Raw genomic sequence first — 24,038 nt, 5'->3', positions numbered from 1 at the left:
AATAATAAAATGTAATATATTCATTTGAAAGCTTTTAATGAATATAAACAACGCAAATATTCACGTGTTCATGATTGAGAAAGGCACAATTGCACCGCTAGGTGGATTAAAACAGGTTTTCCAGGATGGATTTGATTTGCCAATGAAAAATGTTCTATTGGAATTGCAATTGTACCTATTTTGAGCATTTTGACTCAAACCCGCTACACCTGATACTTAAAGAATCTTCTTCTCGGCGTTTATTTAGTTAGGAATCCTAACTTAGGATACGGGTCGTAAACGTGTTCCTTCCTACCTGACAATAGTATGCCAAACAAACGGAACAAAATCACGCAAACACCGCTAAGCATCCATTAAGGAGAGATTAGTTTGTGCCCATAATGTATTCAGGCGAATATACCACTTTCATTTTACCAAGAGGTCATTATCCTATCCCATAGGTCATTACCCTGGCGTAGTGCATATGGTCATCATATTCGCGCTAAACGACCACCCGCAATGTCTGCGGTTTTCTTGGGCGCAAAGGAGAACGACTGTTGCGTTTTACATTTGTTTCATAATCTATTCCCTGTGCGGACAATAGCTGTACCTAGTGTATACTAAAAACTAGTGACACGAGTCCGTGCTGCTTGTCTAATCAAATTTAAAATAACAAAATAAAAATTGCTAACACGACATGCCACAATATCGTAGCAGATCTAGTAATCATCTTTCGTGTAATTTAATATCAATTTTATATATGTCAAATAAACAGTAAATATATTAGTAACTTACCCATTCGTTCACTAAATATTATACTCATCCTAATCTTGATTCCAATAACTTTCCATTCTTACTCACCGGCGAAGATTACTAGAGAACTATTAATTTGGTAGCAACATACAAATTCCACCAAACTGGGCGTACGCTGTGCTAATGTGATTGAAAAATACTAGTAGTATTACTTTGGAGTATACAGATTTTTGCCAAGTTTCCGCAGATTTCTGAAGAAATAATACATAATATTATTAGAAAATCCGTAAATTTCCAAAGATCATCCGTGAATCTGGCAAAATTGTTGTTGGCATCACTGTCCACAACACAATGCGCACTCAAGATCCCATTTTCCTCGTCATCTTTACTACAGGCATGCTGCCGTGGGGGATTGGAGTTACCTGAGTGACGAATAACTCACGAGAGCATGCTCTTTTTAACGGTAATTCCTTTACACTTGTCGGCATTCGCCAAATTTTTATTAAAGCATAAGCCACTCACTTTTGACAATCACGTTGATGTGCAGAAGCAAAACAAACAGCATAAAACTGTGATGTGTCATTGTGATGAGAGCAGAACTTCTCCAAACGATCTGAATTTTTTCAATTAAAATATTTGTGTCATTCTATAGAAAACATTTGCGCATCTTTATTTCAATGTTCTGGTGTTTTTTGAGCTTCACAGTAGCAATATCCTATAAATTGGACACCGTTTCATGTTAAAATGGAATCCCAAAAATACACACTCTCCTCAATGCGGCAGGACATCATAGACAACAACTTGCATGTTAAGGCTATTATCCAAGTATAATTTCGTAATTCTATCAATATTTTATCAAATCTAACGATATATGGTATTTGCAGGACATTCTAGCATATCGTGGCTCAATAGCAGAACTGAATACATTAAACGAAGCCGGTCGTGGCAAGTTAGCTGCTTTGAGAAAATGTATCGAACGCCTGGATGACTGGGCTCGGGATGAAGGTGATCAACAAATATTCAAAGAAGTAGACCAGCACCGGGAGCAATTCTCCAAGTGAGTAAATTATGATAAACACTGGTGGTATAGCGTTTAATATTGCTGTACTTTCGCAGAACTCTTCAAGCATTCCGCAAAGCAAACATATCAACTATGCTCGAAATCGAGAAACAACACAAAGAGGAACTATTTGCCCTAAGTCCTGATAGTGAATTGCGCCAGCGACATCCTGGGGCAACATCCACCAACCGCTCCTCTTTACTGTCCCAGCAGGAAAGTGTTACCGATCGGATGCGATCGATATCCCAGCAGTTGTCGGAAACCACAAACAAGAGCGCAGCTACGCTGGAAACCTTGATCTCCTCCAGTGTCAGTGTTGAGGGAACCCGAGACGAACTGCTCACCACTGCCGGGACCATTTCGCAGTCGGGAAAGTTGTTAAAAAAGTATGGTCGGCGCGAATGCACTGATAAGATTCTGCTATTTTTTGCGTTCGCCTTCTTTTTGGCTTGTGTATTCTACATCGTGCAAAAACGACTGTTTTAAAAATATTTCGTCTTTCTCCAAGACAAAGGCTATGTTGTGTGCTATTCAAATTTTACTACATGAAAGATAAGGTACACTAATTCCAGTTGATCCATTCATTAGTTTATTTTTCGATTGTATTTTTGCTTACTGGAAAATAAACCGTCAAGCCATTTGGATCGCGGAGAAAATTCAAAATGGAGACAACTGAAAGCTACTATTCACCAACATCCAAAGTATTTTAGCTAAATAAACAATGACATTATTCTTCGCTAACAAGTTATAGCGTAAATGCTACAAAAACTTGTATCCGTAAGAATCGCATAAATACAAGTGAAATTTGCATCCACTATTTTGAGCTGCATACACATCGTCTATTTATTATAAAGTTAATCAAATAAATAGATCACAACAAACACAGATGTGGTTATACTTGCATCCTAAGCCCCTGCAAAGTGTTTTATAAATCTGCGATGATGGATTGTAACATCTTTTCGCTCGAAACTTTTTGCGATGATGAATTGTAATGTATTTTTGTTCGTAATTTTCTTTTTTTTTTTATTAGTTACGCCTACCGTATTTGTCAACCCTTAGTAGATGTCATGTTCATCCTAATATAATTTTAACCCATCAGACTGATTCCTATTTCATCGGCGTCCAATTGTCCAGGTTAATCGGTGACTTTTAACTGCTTTAAAAGTAAGCGAAAAACTTATATGGTCCAGTGAAAATACTTAACTTTAAACCGTCCTAACGAATAGCAAAGTTAATTTTAAAATTATATATGAAAATGAATTCAGTGTACCAAAACTACACTCATTTGCAAATGAATTCTGCGCCCTTGGTTTTTAATGTACAGTCGTGATTCGCCGGTTGGACCTAGGGTTTGCCGCGGTTGCGCTAATTACCGCAACCACGCGGCAATTACTGCATTCGCACCGCGTGCGTAGACGAGAGACTCGACGTAGAATTTACGTAGCAGACTAAGCAACATCGCAAGAGTGAGACCGACAATCGACATTACCTTTTTGCTGTGATTTGTCAATTAAACACGATTTTCAACTGATACAATTAAAATAATAACAATCAGATATCGAGACAGTTGTCAAAAAATCCCAATAAAAATGTTAAAAACCATACCACACATGATAAGCGAGATATGGCGTGTTTGAATCATAGCAGAGCTATGTGTATGTATAGATAATTTATTGCCCCTTAGATTCGATATCAACCTTTAGCTCGTTCAAAAGTACGATATAAAGTAAAGTTTGCCGGTCTAAATAGGGGCTAACTGAAAGTCAGCTTGAAATTAAAATGGATGAAAAATGCATTGATCATTTTCTGGTGGCCAAAAAACTACTAAAATGAATAGAAATAATTAATAAACATTCAGTTAGTTCTACTAACTGACTGCTACCCTGAATAACGAAAAACATAAGCCGTCAACAGTCTATTGCTAACAAACCTAGAATTTGTAGATTTTGTTTGCATTATTTTATTAGTATGAAAACAAATTTGAGACCTACGAATTGCAAATATTTTGTAATTAAGTGGACAACTATGTGTCACTATCTTTAACTAATAAAATTACACTAACAGTTATGAGTTGCAAACTTGCTTGGTCAGAGCTTCACTTTCTCTATGATAGATTTATTTCATAACAAGTTTTTGTTCAGCATAAAATCAGACTTTCTTCAAACGCGGCTAATGAAAATTACATTATTATATCTTTGTCTCAATTAAAAACGCATTCAAGGCCCTTAATAAAACAGGTACGACTTAAAAATTAAAATTTTATCAAAACGCTGCTCTTATCAACAAAACGCGCAAGCATCTGAAATACAACTTCTGCAAAAGCGTATTGCTCCATTTTTGTTTTCACTTTCTCGACACACTTTGTGTTTGGCTAACGTTTTTCGATTTTCTGTGGCTCATAAAATTAAGCTCAGGCAATGTTCAGCAATTTTATGTGCGGATGGCACATTTTATTTAAAGTTAATTTGGTTTCAGTGTATGTTAATGTGATTTCAACTATCATTTTTGCAGAGCTGTTGAAGCAAAATGCATGAAAATACCCATTGGTGGATGTATTGCCATTTGAGTCATTTTAATTTGAACATTGCTCTCCAACTAACTAGCGTCAAACTAACGAATTTGTGCTGTATATGCGCGAACATGTGTTAATCATTTTTAGTGTGTAAACTGTGTTTCCCAAAGTTCATCGAAGCGTATATACACGCGTGGCGCGCGTATTTTATGAGAGCCAAGAGAGCGAATAGACTCGTCGTACACTCACAGAGTACATGCTGGGTACCACGGCTCACAGAAAGTATATGTAAGCCGTGGCTGGGTACAACAAAATAGAAAAAAAAAGTTGCGAATTTTAGATAGGTACCCAGCTCTCAGCGTCATCATCATCGGCTTGCGCCTCGACGACCATGAAGTCAATTTTCATAATTTCATTCACGCTCGTGTATCAGACCGTGTTGGATGTGTGTGGATGAAATTCCGGTTGTGCATGCCAAGAAAGTAAGAGTGAGTGGAGTTTAGAAAATTTAGCTCGCAATCTTTATTTTAATTTACTGATGAGCTTAAACATTTCATCATTCCGTCTGCAGACCGATGAAATAGATGCAATGAGTGTAATTCCGCTGCATAAGTAGTGTAAACATAGGCATCACAACTCTAAGTTTATTCATAACATTTTTAACTTCCCTATTATTGGTTCAGCAGCATAGTGAAAACTTGCGTATGTCTAGTGAAATTACACAATACAAAACAAGCTTATAAATCGCGACGTGAAATGATTAGTACCGATGTCGATTTAGACACAGGCGAGAACAAATAAAAAGATTGCAAATTCTTCACGATAAGATTTGTAACAGCCTAATAGCAGGTGTTTATTTCCACACCGCAAGAAAGTGAAAAAATATTCATAGTTGAAGCTTGCTAGTTGGGGCAACTGCAACAGAAACCAGACAATAGAGCGGTGAGCTGTGCGAGTAAAACAAGTTTGTGGAGAACGTGCTTTTCGTAGCGTTTCGTCGAATCGCCCAGTCTCAAATTCCTGAGATATTGAAAGGAACACAGAAAGGACATGGCCGAAACAGTTTACGTCGGTGGCATTGAAGGGTAAGTGAATTAAGCTAGGTTCGTTTAAACTTGAATGATGAGGCGGGCGTGAGGCGTATGCGTTGTATGCGATTGGTTTAGGGAGACATTCATAGCACAGAGAAAGAATTTATAAGAACGCGTAAGAGCATGCTGCATAGCGACATTGTTGTATAGGCATACTTTAAAAATGTTGCTGGGTTAGGCTCATAATGGATCATTTAATAATCTAAACCATTGTAGATATTCTTGATATAACCTGTTTGGATCGAAAAAAAAATTTATATGCATAACCTTTGAAATCCCGTCTGAAATGAACACTATCGAAAGAGCGAATAACTATGTATCAATAATGATACATAGTTATTCGTCATTTTATAAACAAATAAACGTGGATCTCCAGTACAAATCAGTAATACGATTAAGCACAGTTAAGTTGAAATCAGTCTATCAAGTTGCAGTGGAACAGCTTTCGATATAAATCAATCACATACATACATGCAACAGATGCTCATTAGCTCGCGTGTTTTTTTCATTTATGGTGGGTACATAAGCACATAGCACGCGGTCGCTATTATTTGCAGTACTTTCCTTATTACCTTGGTTGTTTCGTGGGGTGATCATTTCATCTAACGTAGGCAATATCTTTCCCCTGTATTTGATGCTACAGGAATATGGAAAACACATACGTTTAAATGAAATACCCGAGACGAGTAGTTAGAGGTATTAACACAGATGAGTAGTTGTAGGACTCGACATCTCACTGCATTCGGTTCATTTTCGGTACATTGAAGTGGTCTAAATGGGCCAAATCAGATGACGAATTGATCGTCCGCAATAAACTGTTGCCCTCGATTGATGACATTGACAACGTTATTGACTGATTGAACGTAGACCCATCACCCTACTTCGGTTTCCTGTATCCATGAACAGGTCGAAGCAAAAACACATTTAGATTACAGGTTACATATCTTGTTTCAGGAAGATAGTCTTACTAAATTAGGAAGGGAAAATAACATCTGGCTAATATGTTTCCCAATGTAGAACAATATTTGATAACATCAGTAATTAATATTAAACAGCCCCCTTCCTCCTACTAGAAGCATTATGATAAACTGAACCAATAAGCTATAAGCTAGCAAACCAATCAACGGATGGAACATCTATTATACAACGATAACTATGGGTTTGGTCAAGTGGGTAATCTTATCATTGCGTTTTCATTATACCTGCAAAACATCGTACTGATAACAGTACTCTTTCACTGTCAAGATCGTTTATTGGCTTTGCCCCTTTGCTGCCGCTTGACCAGGAAACAAACTAAATTTACATCGATACTTTATCAGAAATGGAAAGTTCGTTATGAGTGCTGCAGGAATAGTGCAGATCATCTGATAATACCTAGATCGATGGCAGTCCATATGTGTAATATTAGAAGAAGCCTTATAAACAACAATATTGTGCGCAATACCGAAACAACTTATTGGACAGGCAAAATGAAGATATATATTTACAATCGACAGGTGACTGGCACACTTTGTATTAGGTAGAATATCTAGTCTGAATAATCTATATCTATATAATTCGATTCACCTAATGGTACAATTATGCCTTTCTAATATAGGTAGACTATATATGGCTTGCCTTTGTGGCTATATGAATAATGTATTTCAAAATGCATATCTGTTTCGCTTCGCCCCAATATAAAAATCAAGTAATTGACGGAAAATGTAAAATGAATCTATTTCAACCGAAGTTGTAGCAACAATGACCTGTGCAAGATGATAAATGAAAGGTGGGAACATTTTTGCAGCTGTCAAATTTGAATAGCGAAATAGAGAAACCGCCTACTTCACGTACTTCAATATTCCATTGAGTTCTACAAGATGACGACACGAATGAACTCAGGATGAATGAAGTTCATGTTTGACAATTCTCGGTGGTTTGTTTACTTTGTCAGTTACGTGAGTGCGAGTGCAACGGGTGCTCATCTGTTCCATTACTCACGTAACTTCCATGTAAACAAACCACCGAGAATTGTCAAACGAAGTTCATCCGGCTCATTTTGTGGGGTTATGTCGATTGGTGTAAAATCTAATTGCAAAAGGCAAATTAAAAGAATGCAGAACAACGAATTAATTTTTACAACCCAGCACAATGATTTATTGACACATTCTTTCGTGACGTTTACAACGCTTTGACGAATTTTCAACTTTATTAAATGAACGCCTACATCAAATCTTATTATAGATTCGAAAAGTAGACAAATATTCACGAAAGATTCAATCAATATCTTGTTTTTGTACGCTTGCAATCAATATTCCGAACTGCCATTTAGCCAATTTATAGATATGTATAAGTTTGTTTTGCAGATGACAGCTTCAATTGTCCCCTGCAAAACAAGCTTATAGCCATTTGTAGCTGCAAATTCCAAGAATATTGATATCCATAATGATTACGCTTGGTTTTGACTGGATTTTAGCCACCTCTCCTAAAACTTTTGAACTGTAACCAGTATCATTGCACCAAAATGATTTTCTGATAAACAATGTTCTAGCAAATCAAAGAAATTAGATACCAATGTCAGTAGGTATCAAAGCATATTAGTTAGTACTAGTGTTGATGAGTTCATACGATACCACACTCATAAACCCATATCTCCGGCGCCGAAACTCCGATCCAAACAAAATTAATTAGCATCCGATAAGACTGCTACACCTTTCGTTCAAACTTTGTTAATCGATTTAGCCATCAATGTCACACTAACACATATTTGTCGACCTCAACGAATTAAATCGCATTGTACCTATTTTATATAAGTCGTTCTCAAAAATCATACGGAAGCAAAAAACTCTGCAAATTATAGATAAAATAATAGGAAGAAAATTGAAGTGAATCATATTGTAATGACATTTTTTGATAGTATTGCATGGCCTTTCTTCTATGAGAAAGGCAGCAAACTACTTATGATAATAACAGCTAATACGTCGTTTTAAGGCAACGATATGTGTTCGCTTACTATCTATATGCAACTCCAATGTACTCGATCGTTCCCAATTGACTGGAGGAAAACGTGCATCCCCCAACGTGTGGGTGGTGCAATAACCGTTAAACTGAAATCAATAAACAACTTGACAAGATTGATAGCAAAACAGAATCCCACAATATACTACTACGGGTTGTAAACGGTTTTACGAGGGTTGTGCAGTGGCACACACCCGCATCCCTTTGAATTCAAGGTTTTTGTTGTGAGTGGCTGAGCATATTTATTCCTGTAACAAAATATTTTGAGTCAGCAATTGCTGATTCACACAGTTCTTTTACATCTGGAACTGTTCATGACATCGATTAACGCGGAAAAATTGTCGACCGTCTTTGAGTACCTAACCTGGGAGTTGTCAGGCGATTTCTTGTTAAAATTTTTCTCTTTTTAATCATTCAATTAATGATAAATAAAAAATTTTAAAATCTGACGGTTGCTGTCTCCAAAACACGAAAAGTATGTGTATTCAGGAATTTTTAGGTTGAAATCTTCATCTGAATTTAACGTAACAGTACGCATTTTGGTCTGTATTTAAAACACTGCGTGCTGTCTCTTTTTATTGTGGAAATGTATTGGTACTAGGGTTATCATTGCTTCTAAGGTAATTGTTTTCACTTCGTTTACCCTAACATTTTTTGGGGAGAATTCGGCATTTCTCGACCTGGGACCCTAACCATAATTCAATTTAGAGTTCCTAGTAAGAGTAGGAAAAGGTAGTATAGCCAGTTTGCAGGTGTCAGAGTTGGCGTGGGGTACATTTGTACCCCAGTGCACGGTTGCCGTTAGTGTTTCGTCAGGTTTCGTTCTGTCCGTGCAAATGTGACTCGTGACAATACCAGTTTAAATACTGGTTGTTTTACTGCATAAGTAACAATTAGTGTTATATAATCGTAAAAATCATTTATTAAATTAATTTAATTTAATTTTGAAGTAGAAAAAAAATCGTTCTCATTTTTGCTGATTTTTATTGTTTTATTGTTCCTTTTTTATAGTTTTTCAAAACAATGGCTCGCAAGTATAATTTGCGCACAATAACTGCTGTAACAGTAACGTTGCGTGTTACCAATATACTACTGGTTAGAAATATTTTGTTCATTTCAATTTCCATCCCATTTCGTGGTATTTTCCAAAACCCGATTTTAAGCTTTCACTCTTCCAAATAATTTCACTTTTTCAAAAATATCGAAATTCCATTTTATTACGCTTCTAGACCATTCTTTCAACTTTTAGAATCATTTGATTTTTCTCAAATTGGTTAAAAACTCTCAAAGTTATAGTAATTTTTGTGTAAAAATCAAAACCGACCGATTTTTTCACTTTTTTTGTTCATACCAATTTATGTATCATTGATTCAATATATTCCGTACTTTAACTTACAGAGCTGTTTTTGCAATTAAAAAACGAAGAAAATGATGTATTATACATATCTTTTTTTTGCCTTTTTACCTGCGAAAATTGCAATTAAACGCGTGGGGTACATTTGTACCCCAGTGCAACGTTCTAGGATGGAAAACGCAAGTGCAACGTTCTAGGGTTAATTCGGGGGGGGGGGGGGGGTTGCTTCTAGTTGATTCACCTATGAGAATGATACATTTAGCTAAAATAACTAATGTCATTGTTGAAATAAAAAGCTTGTTGATTAAACTTTAGTTGTTTTAACTGTATAATTAATAACCTTAGCTGGATAAACTAAACCATTACTGATTCAAAAAGCTTGCGGATTCTAATTGATTGCGGCTTTGGTTGATTCAACTAAACTTATATTAACTCAACTGAAATTATTTCTAGCTGTAATTTTTAATTTTGGAACATTTCTCAAAAAAACGTTTTTAATCCACCTAACAGTGTGATGAGACATTTCTTATAGCTCTTCTGATATTATATCGATTGAGAATATTTAGAACTTTATGTTTCGCGATGTTTTTGATAACACATGTAGAGAACTAAAAACTGAAATTGTAGCTCTTGATATCACGCTGCCTCTGAAGTGCATGCGTTCACAGTTCTAACTTTACTTCGATATCGACTTTTTCTAAAAGTGACTTCCCAGTAGTATCTTTGATTTAAATTATTATCGCTCATCCTAATGCCAAAGAACATTTAAAAAAACTCACGAAACCCGTTAAAGAAAATCATCATCACTGGAATTTTCGTTTCTACGAAACTTTTCGATAACCTTCCATCCCTTGTGTTAGTGCACTGGGTGCACGCTGCTCTGAAAATCTAGCGAAATCGTTTTAGGGCACCAGCGGGTCTCATTCCGAGTCATTTGCGTGATTTTCGGCGGTTAACTTCTATCCCATAATTTTCAGTTTAGCTATTCGAGAAATCGTGCTCACCGCAAGTCATGAAAAATAAACTGCCTTGTATAGCGACGGTCACTACCCCGTTTACTAAAACTATTAATAATTCTCAAATACTGTTTAATTTTGACAACCTTTTTAGGGAAAGTTGTTTAATAAGCTTTTGTAATATTGTGTAGGAAAAAAAGCTGAAAATTTCTGTATTTTGTCTATCCGCAACATATAAGCCCTTAACTATATCAATTAATTTAAGAAGCTCTTTTAACATAAACTATCGCACGAATAGGAATAGGTTCACCAAAATGTTGGAAGAAGTCGATAAAATAGTGTGTAGAACGACTTTGTTTCTACTTACTTAGGGTCAGCGGCGTAGCTAGAAATTCGGTTAGGTGGGGGTTTGGTGAAAATAGAACTTAATCTCCAAATGGCATAATTCCGAAACCGTCATATTTGAAGTTTTAAAATTATGGAGAATTAATTTTTCAAAAAATAGTAACAGAGTTCGTTTCTTCAGCGAATTTGTTGAGACTATCATTTAAAACAACTTTATTTGCAGAAATGAATACTACGTGTAGGGAGTATATCGAGTTTTAAAATGATAGTTACGAAATGTTCCTTAATCCATTTTTTTAGCTTAAAGATTTTTTTATTGCGAGCTTCACAAAATCAAGCTTTGGATAAAATGTAAAATTTATTGTTTATAAATAGTAGAAGATCATAAACAGTAAAATCATAATAATTTATTTTAAAGGTACAAATAGCCTAAAATATGTTGATACCATGAACACACGGAGCCTTTATGTGTTCAACAAAGTGGTTTGTAATTTCACTCCCCAAAATTTTGCTGAAGACATTAAGTCTCGAACTAGATTTGTTTGAAAAGTAAATTCTCCATAAATACTTGTTAGAGGATATAACGTTAACATAGGTAATGTCGTCAATTTCGGCAGCAAATTTAAAAAAAAACTGCAGAAAACGCCATTTTTGCACCTTTAAACATTCATATCTTGGAAACTAAACATCAGAATCAAAAACCATTTAATAGCGTTCTGTCTAGGTGATAGGCCTTTCATTTAAAATTGATTTGGATAAGATAATATAAACGACGTATAGACGTAGAACGATAACATATTTCCCTTGAAAAAGGCCAAAACCAGTGGCCGAAGCGTCGGGCAGCATACAATACCCGTTCTGTTTTGAAAGACTGAAAAGCCGAGAAATAAAAAAACAAAATTGATAAATCATTGAAATCCCCGATCTATGCTGGTCAATAAGTTTATCTTCTTTAGTTCTAAATCCTTTGCCGATGGATCTTTGGCGTTTTTATTTATATATAGTGCGACAGGTTCAAACAAAGAATTCCACTTCTTAGATGGATCTGTCGGATTTCCCAGTCCTAGCTTTTTGTAGTCAATATCCAACTAGAATAAACTATACCGAATTATAACATACAAATACATTATAAAACACAATATTACCAGTTGGTACCCAAATTCTTCTGTCAAATGAGGGTAGCTATCAATGAGCTGATTGACTTTGGAATACTGGCGTAAAGTAGCTTTTCTGGCTGGAAAACTAACTTCCCACTGTGCCAGGACAGTAGTCCAAGGAAATTTGTTAATTTTCAACCAAGCTAGCGCTGAAGCTACTTTTGGCAAAAGACCTACACTGTCACTATCGTTAGTATTCGGTGCAATATGCAGCTTTTCCTTTTGATCCCACTTACGCTCGGATTGTTTAATATAATTAATCCGACTGTACAATTTTCCAGAGGGATTGCCACGGCTTTTGACTTTTGCCATGTAGTACGTTTCCTAATATAAAATTTAAAATGTAGTCATCAATATGACCATTCGATTGTATAGAGAACACAGATATACATATAAGTATATGATACTATCAGTAGTGCAACTTATTAGGCATTGCCTTTCTTTCCTTTTTGAACAGTGCAACAAAAAATTCGCTCAAATCATCTACAGCTTCGGCATAAGTTTTGAGGTTTAAGGTTAGGTGGTACCTTGCAACAGTATCTACAACTAAGCTCCTTCCAGCATCCGATAAATAATGCGTTTCAGCTGTCTGCAATAACTGTTTACCGTATATAGTTTGCCGCAAAAGATCCTTCAGCAAATCTGTGGAGTTAAACGGGATGAACTTGCATTGCCTTCTACATCAATGCCCGCAGTTTCGCATTTGACGGGTGGAATACATATAGCACCTAAAGATTTTTCCTTGGAGGTCTGCTTTGTTGATGTTAGCTATTACGGAAGTATTCTAGAAATTATTTTAGTTTTTTCTCATTGTTTGTAAATAGCTCACACTGATTTGTTGCGTCTTCACTAAGAGAAGATGAAAATTCGTCTCTATAATATCACTCTCGTTCCGAAATGCTGTTTGACTGCAACTAGGTTCATTATGGATGATTCCACAGTTTAAATAATATTCCGATGTGGTACTCTGCAATAATAAAAAAGTAAGAATGATAATGACTTAAGTTATTTTGATTGCCGGCATATTACGCACCAACGTCAAATCTAAAGGTTCCTCGAAATTTGTGTTAACAGTTTTGGTCTCCGCTATATCTAAATATTCTTCCGTAGTAGCATCCTATAGAAAAATAAATCGAAACCAAATGTTAAATTTATATAACTATAAAATATAGTTGGAGCATCAAACCTGTTCGAAATCAGTTTGCTCAGCTTGCTGTGAAACTTCAACGCTTTCAGGATGAGAAACATTTATGGATTCACTTTCAGCTTCTTTCGAGACAAGTGTTACGTTATCCAAACTTCGTTAAGAACGTCAATATAAAGTTTTCTTCTGCAAAGCTTTTTCAATTCTACTTACGTTTCTTCTACGCCAGCTAACGATCCAGGACCACAACTGGTTAGTGTCAACCTCCGCATGAACGTTTTCGATTGCGTTGGAACATTCGGTCTCGCTGAATGTTAACAGTTGGATGGTTGTGATTTTTGCGCCTGAAAGGAAGAGCAAAATGATTTTTTATTAAATCAATTGAGAATAATTACTTTGACTTACGTCGGAATATTTCCAAGTTTACACCGGGTGCACCGTTAAAAAAATCCGCGATTAGCTTCAATTCGTCCACAATTATAGGCGCCATTTTTGTTTTTGCTTCACTTTTTTTTCGCACAAGTGACAACATTTAATTTCATAAGGCGCGGTAATGAAAATCCAATGTGTGACGTAAGATATTCATACGTTGTTCTTAAAAGAATTATAGGTAGCGTATGGAACTCATAGGGGCCATACATGGGGGGGGAGGGGGAGTTTCAAAATATCTTACAAATTCTTATCTGAGGGGGAGGGAGGGTTTGTCCTTTCTTACGTAATATCATAAAACAAGTTTAAAAAATTAAATCCATAAGAAAAATATTCTTTTTAATAAGAAAATTTTCATTTGTGCCATATAATCCTTGTATATCAAACAATATGAGTAATTTTTTGGCTCTTGGTTGTACATTGTTCTGTTCGGGAACTGGAGTCACAATATGCCTTACAAGTTAAGAAGTGTTGATACCCTTCGTGTTGTTAGACCGACTTTGTTCTTTTCAAACGTTCGATTCAAACCCGCAAGGTATCTGGAAAATGTTCTAACATGCGATTGTCAAAGATCTTGAATGTCGAATATTTCCAGAGTGTGAACTGAATTTTATTTCAAGAAAATTCGAAGATGGTTAACTCGGAGCTATGCGTACGATAAGCGAAACACACAGCTGGAACTCAGAATAAATTCGTGCTAGAAGCATAAGCATAAGAGATCGCCCGTAGTTGCTACTCCGTTATTGACCAGAACCAAATTAGGTTGCAAAATGTTCATTGGAACAACATGCTTGGGAATAACATGATGAGCCACATTGTACAATCTATTCTGATCCCTGCATGCTGATCAATACCGACGCCGGCTACGTCCGAATGCAGATCTTCTGGGAAAGGAAGGAATGTTAGTCCGATACATGTTGCTACTAGAGACCGAGGAATCCTCTGCATCTCCACATGTATCACGGGAAGGGGAGAGTTGTTAGTAAATGTGGCAGTAGCGTTATCATGTAATAATTGCTCTGGGCAGCCGGCTGCCGAGAATTTGGGAAATTTGTTGTATTAATACGATTAGCAAAATGAGCACCTTGAACTCCGGATAGCCGTCTATAAGGAGCACTGCTTATATTTTTAATAATATTCAATCACGCGACGAATTTGTTCGTGGTTTCTATCGTGTCGGTGCTGATTTTACCCGGCGATCGTTTGAATAAAATGCGGAATCTTATACAGAAGGTTCATCGGACTCTTCCATAGGTGTCGCGGAGTTAGTGGTTTGGAAGGGAATAGGGTCTAGGATTCGCTTCCAACCCCGGATTATTTATTGCGACATTATTTGGACTAATTTTGCTATTCCGTCTCTACGATATATTTTTGGGTTGCAAACTACCGAGTGATAACACTTTATACAGACAAAGAGTTATGATAGTTCGAGATGTTATAAATCAACGAAAATATTTCCTATTTTCCTTATTGGATTGTTTGTGAACACGTATACGAACGATTATATCGAGCATTGAAGGGAAATCGTTAACCCGTTGCACGGGCCTGTTGCCAATAACGGAGCTTGAAATTAGACTTGCAAGATCACCAAAACAGATGCGGCGAACCTTCAGTACGCATCGACCCGCGATCATCGACACCAGTCAAATCAAAGTCCCAACAATTCGTCTTTACGGTATTGTCTTCCCGGCCAGATCCGCTCGCACCCCCTCACTCTGCCACCACCGGCAGAAGGCCAACAGCACCCAGTCGTCGCCTGTCCAAGGACCAAATGTCATCAATAGACCCAGACTCGCGTGGGGGCATGAGATAGAATTGAACGCTAACCAATGAACATGACAGAAAAACACTTATTCTTCGTGCGGACATAACTGAAGGTAATTGCCAACCGGTCCCCGATCCCTCTCGCGAATTGTCAATTCTCAAACATTATATATGATTGAAGTCATCATTCCACTCAAATAAGGCCATGTGTTTTCCCTAAGCACATTGAATGTTCTGTGGATCAGTTCCCTCGTTGATAAAACAAACCCCAAACAAACATAGGAATTAGTTTGCTCAGTCCAAAGAAAAGTTAGCCGACCGGTGGATACGTGTTTTTGCCTTTCTCAATAGAAAGGTATTGCAATTGCTCTGAAAACCGACTTTTTAACTGAGGCCCGGAGGGCCGAGTGACATATACCATTCGATTCAGTTCGTCGAGTTCGGCAAATGTCTGTGTGTGTGTGTATGTATGTGTGTGTATGTGCGTCTGTGTGTGTGTACGCGAACACAATCTCACTCACTTTTCTCAGAGATGGATGAACCAATTTTTACAAACTTAGTCCCAAATGAATGGTGCAACGTTCCCATAGGCTGCTATTGAATTTCTAATGGATCCGACTTCCGGTTCCGGAATTACAGGGTGATGAGTACGATCACGCAGAAAATGTCGATTTTAAGAAATTCTGCAATGAATGTATAATGGTGAAAAATTTTCCAAAATATGACCACAGCTGCTTCGATTTGTAGTACTAGGTCATTAACAGCCATTCAAAGTCTCTTTGGTCACATTGGCCACCATCATCGGTTCCGGAAGCCCAGGCGGAAGTATCCAAATTCAGACTAACAGTCACATCGGTTTCTCGGAGATGGCTAGACCGAATCAACCAAACTTAGTCTCAAATGAAAGATGTTGCGTCCCCGTAAATGGCTATTAAATTTTATCCCCAACCGACTTCCGGTTCCGGAGTTACGGGTTGTGGCGTGCGATCACATAGAAAATTGTGATTCAAACCGATACTTCGATGGTAGCAAAAAAAGGTAAAAATTTCGCTAAAATGTCTCTCAAATAGCTTAACTTTGCAGTTCTAGGTCACCGACGGCCAAACAAACTTTCGTTGACTACATTGACCACCATAGACGGTTCCGGAAGTGCCCGGGAAAAGCGGCCATCTTTCATAACTAGCAAACTCATATCAGTTCCTCGGAAATGGTTGGGCCGATTTTCACAAACTTAGTCCCAAATGATAGCTATATTATCCTCACAGATGTCTGTAAAATTTCGCACGGATCGCTTGTATGGTTCCGGATATATAGACTGAACGGTCCGGTCACACATGAAATTCCCATATAAGCCGGAACTCAAAATTTTTTTTCAAAGGGGGGACCCCATGTAATTTCAGAAATCGAATTCGTATTTTTGATGCCAAACATCTTTAAAATGCATGAAACGTCGAAATTTTATGTTATCTCGAAAATTTTTTTTTTATAGAAATCGACTTTTTGGGACTTTGCCGATTTCGCATTCGATTTTTGCCTTTCTCATATAAAGAAAGGCTATGCAATCACTGTAAAAATCGACTTTTTAACGGAGGCCCGGAGGGCCGAGTGTCATATACCATTCGATTCAGTTCTTCGAGATCGGCAAATGTCTGTGTGTGTATGTATGTGTGTATGTGTGTGTATGTGTGTGTGTCATTTAAACTCACACAATTTTCTCAGAGATGGCTGAACCGATTTTCGCAAACTTAGTTTCATCTGAAAGGTATAACGCTCCCATAAGCTGCTATTAAATTTTTAGTTGATCCGACTTCCGGTTCCGGAGTTACGGGTTGAAGAGTGCGGTCACACAGCAAATTCCCATATAAACTGGTACCACCATGATGTTAAAATGATGTAAAACATATTAAAATTGATGTAACATTACTCTAGTTTGCGGGTCTGGATCACTAATGATCAATTAAAGCAGCTTTGACCACATTGGCCACCTATGACGGTTCATGACGCCCCCGGGGAACCCGCCATGTTCCTAAGCTAATATCACACCCATTCCCCAACGAATTCTCTACCGATTTTTACAAACTTGATTTCAAATGAAAGATACAGTAATACCGTTGACTGCTGCTGAATTTCATTTGGTTCTGACTCTTGCTTCCGGAGTTACAGGGGTATTAGTAAGGATACACTGGAATTTCCCATATAAATCGGTACAATCGTAATACCTCAGAGGCTAAAAACTATTGAAATGGTCACCAAATTACTTCTAATCGCAGATCTAGATCACTGATTGCCAATCAAACATTCATTGAATATATTGTCCACTATCGACGATTCCGGAAGTCCGGAATTCCGGGCATATTCCACAATTAAAGTCACATCGGTTCTTCGGTGATGACTGAACCGATTTTCTCTAACCAAGTCTCAAATAGAAGGCAAAATATGCAGCTGAATATTGCGTCGCCGCCCCTCCCCCCCGCCTTGCCCTTACACCTCCTTCCTTCATCACTCCCCTCCCCTTGGACCACCCTCACGCCCGCATTTCCTTCATCCACCCCGTATACCGAAATAAGATGAAGGATTTCTGACGCATCCTCCACTCCCACTTTACTAACCCCCCATTCCCTACACTTTCAAACCCATTTCACCAACATTTCATACTATAATCACATGAAGATAACATTGAACTCATGCTGATTAAGCTATATAAATATTATTCTTTTGCCTTTCTCATTTAGAAAGGTTGCATAGCTCCAAAAACCGATTTTCTAACCGAGGCCCGGAGGGCCGAGTCTCATATAACATTCGACTCAGTTCGCCGAGATCGCAAAATGTCTGTGTGTATGTATGGGTGTATGTGTGTATGTATGTATGTATGTATGTATGTATGTATGTATGTATGTATGTATGTATGTATGTATGTATGTATGTATGTATGTATGTATGTATGTATGCATGTATGTATGTATGTATGTATGTATGTATGTATGTGTATGTGCGGATTTGTTAACAAAATGTCCACATCGGTTTCTCGGAGATGGCTGAACCGATTTTTACAAACTAAGATTCAAATGAAAGGTATAATATTCCCATAGGTTGCTATTGAATTTCATTTTCAACCGACATCTTGTTCCGGATTACGAGTTGAAGAGTATGGTTAGAAAACAAAATTTGTTGATTTGTCCACATCGGTTTCTCGGAATTTTCTGAACCGATTTTGACAAACTTGATTTTAAATGAAAGGTCCATCAGCTGCTGTTGAATTTTGTGTGGATCCGAATTCTGGTTCCTGAATTACAGGGTGATACGTACGATCACGCAGCAAATCCCGATTCTAACGAATTCTGCGATGAATGTAAAAAGGTGATTTTTTTCCAAAATGTAAACACATTCATGTTGCTAAAATATTTGTAGATCTAGGTCACCAACAGTCATTCAAAGTCTCTTTGGCCACACTGGCCACCATCGACGGATCCGGAAGCATCCAAATTCAGAATAACGGTTATATTGGTTTCTCGAAAATGGCTAGACCGATTTGATCAACTTAGTCTCAAATTAAAGGTGTTGCGTCCCCGGAAACTGATATTAAATTCCATCTCCATCCGACTTCCAGCTCCGGAGTTACGGGTTGTGGAGTGCGATCACATAAAAAACTCCGATTCAAACCGATACCGCGATGAATGCAAAAAGGTGTAATAAGAATGAAAGACATTTCCATAATGTTATATTGTACGAACCACCTATTAAATCATAGTTTGGAGAAATGAGAAAGGCACAATTGCACCTCTAGGTGGATTAAAACAGGTTTTTCAGTTCAATATTACCATGGCTGTTTTTTCTTTTTCAAAATTTTAGAACTCGAATAATGATTTATTTTCCTGTATATAGTTGTCATGTGATGTATATTAATAAAATGTAATATATGCATTTAAAAGTTTTTAATGAATATAAACAACGCACACATTCTCGTGATTCATGATTGAGAAAGGCACAATTGCACCGCTAGGTGGATTAAAATAGGTTTTTTACAGTGCCATCACATCAACGAACGCACAAAATTTACATGCGACAAGATATCTGCAATCCCGAATATAAAAGAATCAAAACCTCTACTCATTTGCAATAAAATAAGAAAGCAATAAAAACAGTGGAATATCCAAGAGTATTCAAAGATAGCACCGCCGACACCGGTGACAACGGACGCGGACGAAATTAACTGAGCACCGATCGGCTGGTTTGCCACCTATTTTTCAGGTGAAGAATTTTGGGGCGACACCTGGTAGTCGCTAGTCGCTGGTGAAACACCAATTATTTGAATATGTCAAATTTCCCTATCGCCGCACTTTTTCACTTTTCGGATCGAGCTTTATTTTCCGAAAAACCACTTTTCACTACTTCTAGAAAGTACACCGTGTTTCTAGATGTTTTCTGTGCACTCCCACTGTCCTTGCATCGGGAATCGACGGCCCGTAATGCGAGGAAAAGACTTTTTCATTTGCCGAAATTAGACCTTCACAAACTGTCACACCTCGCGTCAGTCGAAAAATGCTTTTATAAGCCACTTCACTTTGTATTATCGCCAAATTGCACCGTTATTCACACTTTCGACAACCAAAAGGCAGTAAACCGCGCCGTAAATAACCAAAATTAACCGACGCGAAGGGAGCGCTACGAGAGTCAACCGCTCGCGACGAAGATACACACTCCCTCAGAATAAATTCGAAATTCTGCAGATTTTGTTAAATTTTGTCATGAGTTTTCTTGTAATAATTCTATACATATCGTTTTCGCTATCTTATTATTTGATGAATTAACAATTCGATTTTTTAATTACGATAATCATGATAAGATCTTATGTAGGGGGAGGAAGAGTTCACCAAGATCTTACGAACTCTTATCTGGGGGGAGGGGGAGGTTGAAAAGCTCTAAAAAAGGCTTACGTAATTAGTGTACGGCCCCATAGTTGCTCTATGTATTTTAGATTTTCAAAGTTTTTGCTGCTACATAAGGCGAAACTTACGAATTACGCTAGTCTAGTTACCTGAGTGTATAAGACAAAAAGTTTCAATAACGTTCAGTAGTTTGTGACTGTCCAGTGTCAGGTGTGGACCATTGCTTATAGAGCCAGTATTGCACCTGGCCCAATGTATACGTGACTGATTATAATCACCACAAACAGCGTCACAGACCGATCATTTATCACAAAGCTCGTGTATATCGCTGAAGTGCTTATTGATCCGACTCAAATCCTGGCTATAATATGATGGAATGTAGATTGCGTATTTAGTTAAGTTTTTACCTTATATCCTTGTCGAGAATGAGACTTGTTTCGTATTTTGCCTACTTATCTTCATACTTCTAATATAGGTACTGTTAGGCCACCGCGATTAGATTAGAACGCGCGGGAACATATATTACTTAATATTACGCTAACAACACTCGATGCGAAACAAGTGAAGTGAGATGACTCGTTCAGATAATGGGACAAAGTACTATTATCGTTGCTAAAAGCGATTGAAAACGGATGAATACGAAAGAAAACGTCCAAGCATTCGGCTTTGACAAAAATTTTGGCCCTAGCTGCTCAGGAATCTGGCCGTACACTGAAAGATGTATTGAATTCAATCCATTATTGCCGGACATATGCTCGAGCATTGGAGTTACAGTTGGTTGCTCTTGGGTAAAAAATGGTCGTCTCATCGTGTTTTCACAAAACTAACGACGTCAAATGGATCAGTCAAATCTCTAGGCAGCGAGTGCCAATCTGAGCGGTGGCGCGACCGACGTGATTAAGTTGACAAAGAGGTCACCAAGTCAATTGAATTATTAGACCTCTTCCCGTTGTTGTATTTCTAGTACTCTCTGTAGGGTCAAATTAATATGTAATTGTTCAATTGCTTTCATAATTTTGATTCCCTGTAAACAGTTGTTTTTCATAGGTTTGGAGCTTTGGAACTCTTAACTCAACGCAATTATTAGAATCCATTTCCCGCAGTGGTTTTTTGGGTATGGATGTCATGGTTTGCCTATAAAGACATAAGCGTCCCATTTGGAAAATCGCGCATCGAAAACGACGCTCGAAACTTCATCTTGTTTCAGTGCGGTCGTTTTATAATATCAGTATTTATGTGGTGCTGAACATGATTATGAGTATAACCACAGATATCTGTAGTATAACTTGACCCTTAAATGTGTAAACCAATTTTTCAAATTTTTTGACAATATGTCTCATAGCTTTAGTATGTTACTATTCTAATTTTGAGATGGTTTTCGCAATGTTGTTTTGAAACAACATTGCGCATTTAAGGGTTAACATACCTAATTTGTAAGAATTTTTATAGTTTGGTGGATTTTATACGATGAAAATAGGCAATGGCGAATAATGACACACTAATCCCTCCGCGTCTTACCATACGCTTCCCTCGTACGTGGTTATTACCGCAAAATCGATTAAGCCGGACTAGATAAGAGATTTTTCAAATTAAAGAAGTTAAACGTGGTGAAACTGAAAACTCCGAATCATCTTAATTCATTTTCTTTTCCTCAGCCGCTATTCGAAGCAACTCTAATCTGGTCATGCCAGCCAATCTCAAGTATAAAAGCAATCTACAGTTCGCATTTTCGCACAGGTCATTGCCGGTGCTTATCGATTTGGCACAGCTAGTAATTGCGCATGAAGATAATAGATGTTGACGGGATGTCGTCGTAGAGACCGAAGCTTATTTTGTTTGTTTTTTGCCTTTCTCATATAGAAAGGTTATGCAATCACTCTGAAAAACGTCAACCTAATCCCGGCCCGGAGAGCCGGGTGTCATATCCCATTCGACTCAGTTCGTCGAGATCGGAAAAAGTCTGTATGTGTGTGTGTATGTATGTATGTGTGTGTATGTGTGTGTATGTGTGTGTGTATGTGTGTGTGTGTATGTATGTGCGTATGTGTCAAATAATGTCACTCATTTTTCTCAGAGATGGCTGGACCGATTTGCCCAAACTTAGTCTCAAATGAAAGGTGCAACCTTCCCATCAGCTGCTATTGAATTTTGGATCGATCGGAATTCTGGTTCCGGAATTACGGGTTTCAGAGTACGGCCACACAGAAATTTCTCATATAAACTATAGGAAAAATTAAAAATAGAATTTTTATTTTTGATGCTAAATGTGTTCAAGGTGCATGAAACGTCGAGATTTGATGCAAACTCGAAAAAAAAATTTGACTACGATTCACTTTTTTGGATTTTGGCACATTTTTGCCTTTCTCATATAGAAAGGTTATGCAATCACTCTGAAAAACGTCAACCTAATCCCGGCCCGGAGGGCCGGGTGTCATATCCCATTCGACTCAGTTCGTCGAGATCGGAAAAAGTCTGTATGTGTGTGTGTATGTATGTATGTATGTGTGTGTATGTGTGTGTGTATGTGTGTGTGTATGTGTGTGTGTGTATGTATGTGCGTATGTGTCAAATAATGTCACTCATTTTTCTCAGAGATGGCTGGACCGATTTGCCCAAACTTAGTCTCAAATGAAAGGTGCAACCTTCCCATCGGCTGCTATTGAATTTTGGATCGATCGGAATTCTGGTTCCGGAATTACGGGTTTCAGAGTACGGCCACACAGAAATTTCTCATATAAACTATAGGAAAAATTAAAAATAGAATTTTTATTTTTGATGCTAAATGTGTTCAAGGTGCATGAAACGTCGAGATTTGATGCAAACTCGAAAAAAAAATTTGACTACGATTCACTTTTTTGGATTTTGGCACATTTTTGCCTTTCTCATATAGAAAGGTTATGCAATCACTCTGAAAAACGTCAACCTAATCCCGGCCAAATTTTTTTTTCGACTCGTTTAGGGTTTCTGGATTTTAACAGAGGCGTAGTTGATGGTTTACGGAGAGGGGTTACACCCCCCCCCCTCTACTGTTCGCGCCCCTCCTTTAAAAATGTCCTTAAATCACCCCTCAGACCACCACCCCATCCAGCCCTCATACCCCTCCCTTTCAACCCCGTCATCTTTAAACCACCACTGTATCACAAAGCATAATAATTTAAGCTGGGGAGTCGTTCGTTCATGGGACTTTCGCCCTCTTCACATACCCAGCCCCGCATGACAAAATGAGTTAGCAAGCAGATAACATTGATCTAATGCTGATTAGGCTAATGGAGTATGATATTTTTTTGTTTCAAGTGTTTCACCGTCGACACGTAGCTCATCAAGTTCGTGGCTGGCATGCCATTGTGTATAAGTGCAAAGTGTACTAAGAATGTAATGGACATTTCCACAATTATGTTGAACATAAAAAGCCTCCGTGCCATAGTTTAGAGAAATGAGAAAGGCACAATTGCACCGCTAGGTGGATTAAAACAGGTTTTTTTTATTTCGTTTAGTTATTACTGATCAATACGGTGCCTTAGTTGTTCAGTTTGATCTAGTTCACACAATTTTCAACCAATTATAAGTATTATTAGGAATTCATTCAAGTTTGATACGCTCTTTTGTAAGGT

At 37.6% G+C, this 24,038-nt stretch overlaps 2 protein-coding genes across 2 annotated transcripts in view; both read left to right on the top strand.

Annotated features, from left to right (window-relative positions):
- The first annotated feature begins 1,272 nt into the window (after positions 1 to 1,272).
- Positions 1,273 to 2,675, top strand: LOC131677833 (vesicle transport protein SEC20). Its single transcript, XM_058957897.1, has 3 exons — positions 1,273 to 1,557; positions 1,617 to 1,789; positions 1,849 to 2,675. The coding sequence occupies exons 1-3, from the start codon at positions 1,477 to 1,479 to the stop codon at positions 2,276 to 2,278; spliced, it is 684 nt and encodes a 227-aa protein (XP_058813880.1). The 5' UTR covers positions 1,273 to 1,476; the 3' UTR covers positions 2,279 to 2,675.
- Positions 2,676 to 4,709: 2,034 nt separating this feature from the next.
- Positions 4,710 to 24,038, top strand: part of LOC131677815 (N-acetyl-D-glucosamine kinase) — a 30,329-nt gene continuing 11,000 nt past the window's right edge. Inside the window, exon 1 of the mRNA XM_058957877.1 lies at positions 4,710 to 5,389. Coding sequence (XP_058813860.1) covers positions 5,355 to 5,389 — 35 coding nt within the window. The 5' untranslated portion in view covers positions 4,710 to 5,354. The remainder of the gene's footprint in view (positions 5,390 to 24,038) is intronic.

Source organism: Topomyia yanbarensis, chromosome 1, assembly GCF_030247195.1.
Source record: "Topomyia yanbarensis strain Yona2022 chromosome 1, ASM3024719v1, whole genome shotgun sequence".
Taxonomy (NCBI): Eukaryota; Metazoa; Arthropoda; class Insecta; order Diptera; family Culicidae; genus Topomyia; species Topomyia yanbarensis.
The sequence above is the reverse complement of the archived record's forward strand: the minus strand, read 5'-3'. Positions and strand labels throughout refer to the sequence as shown.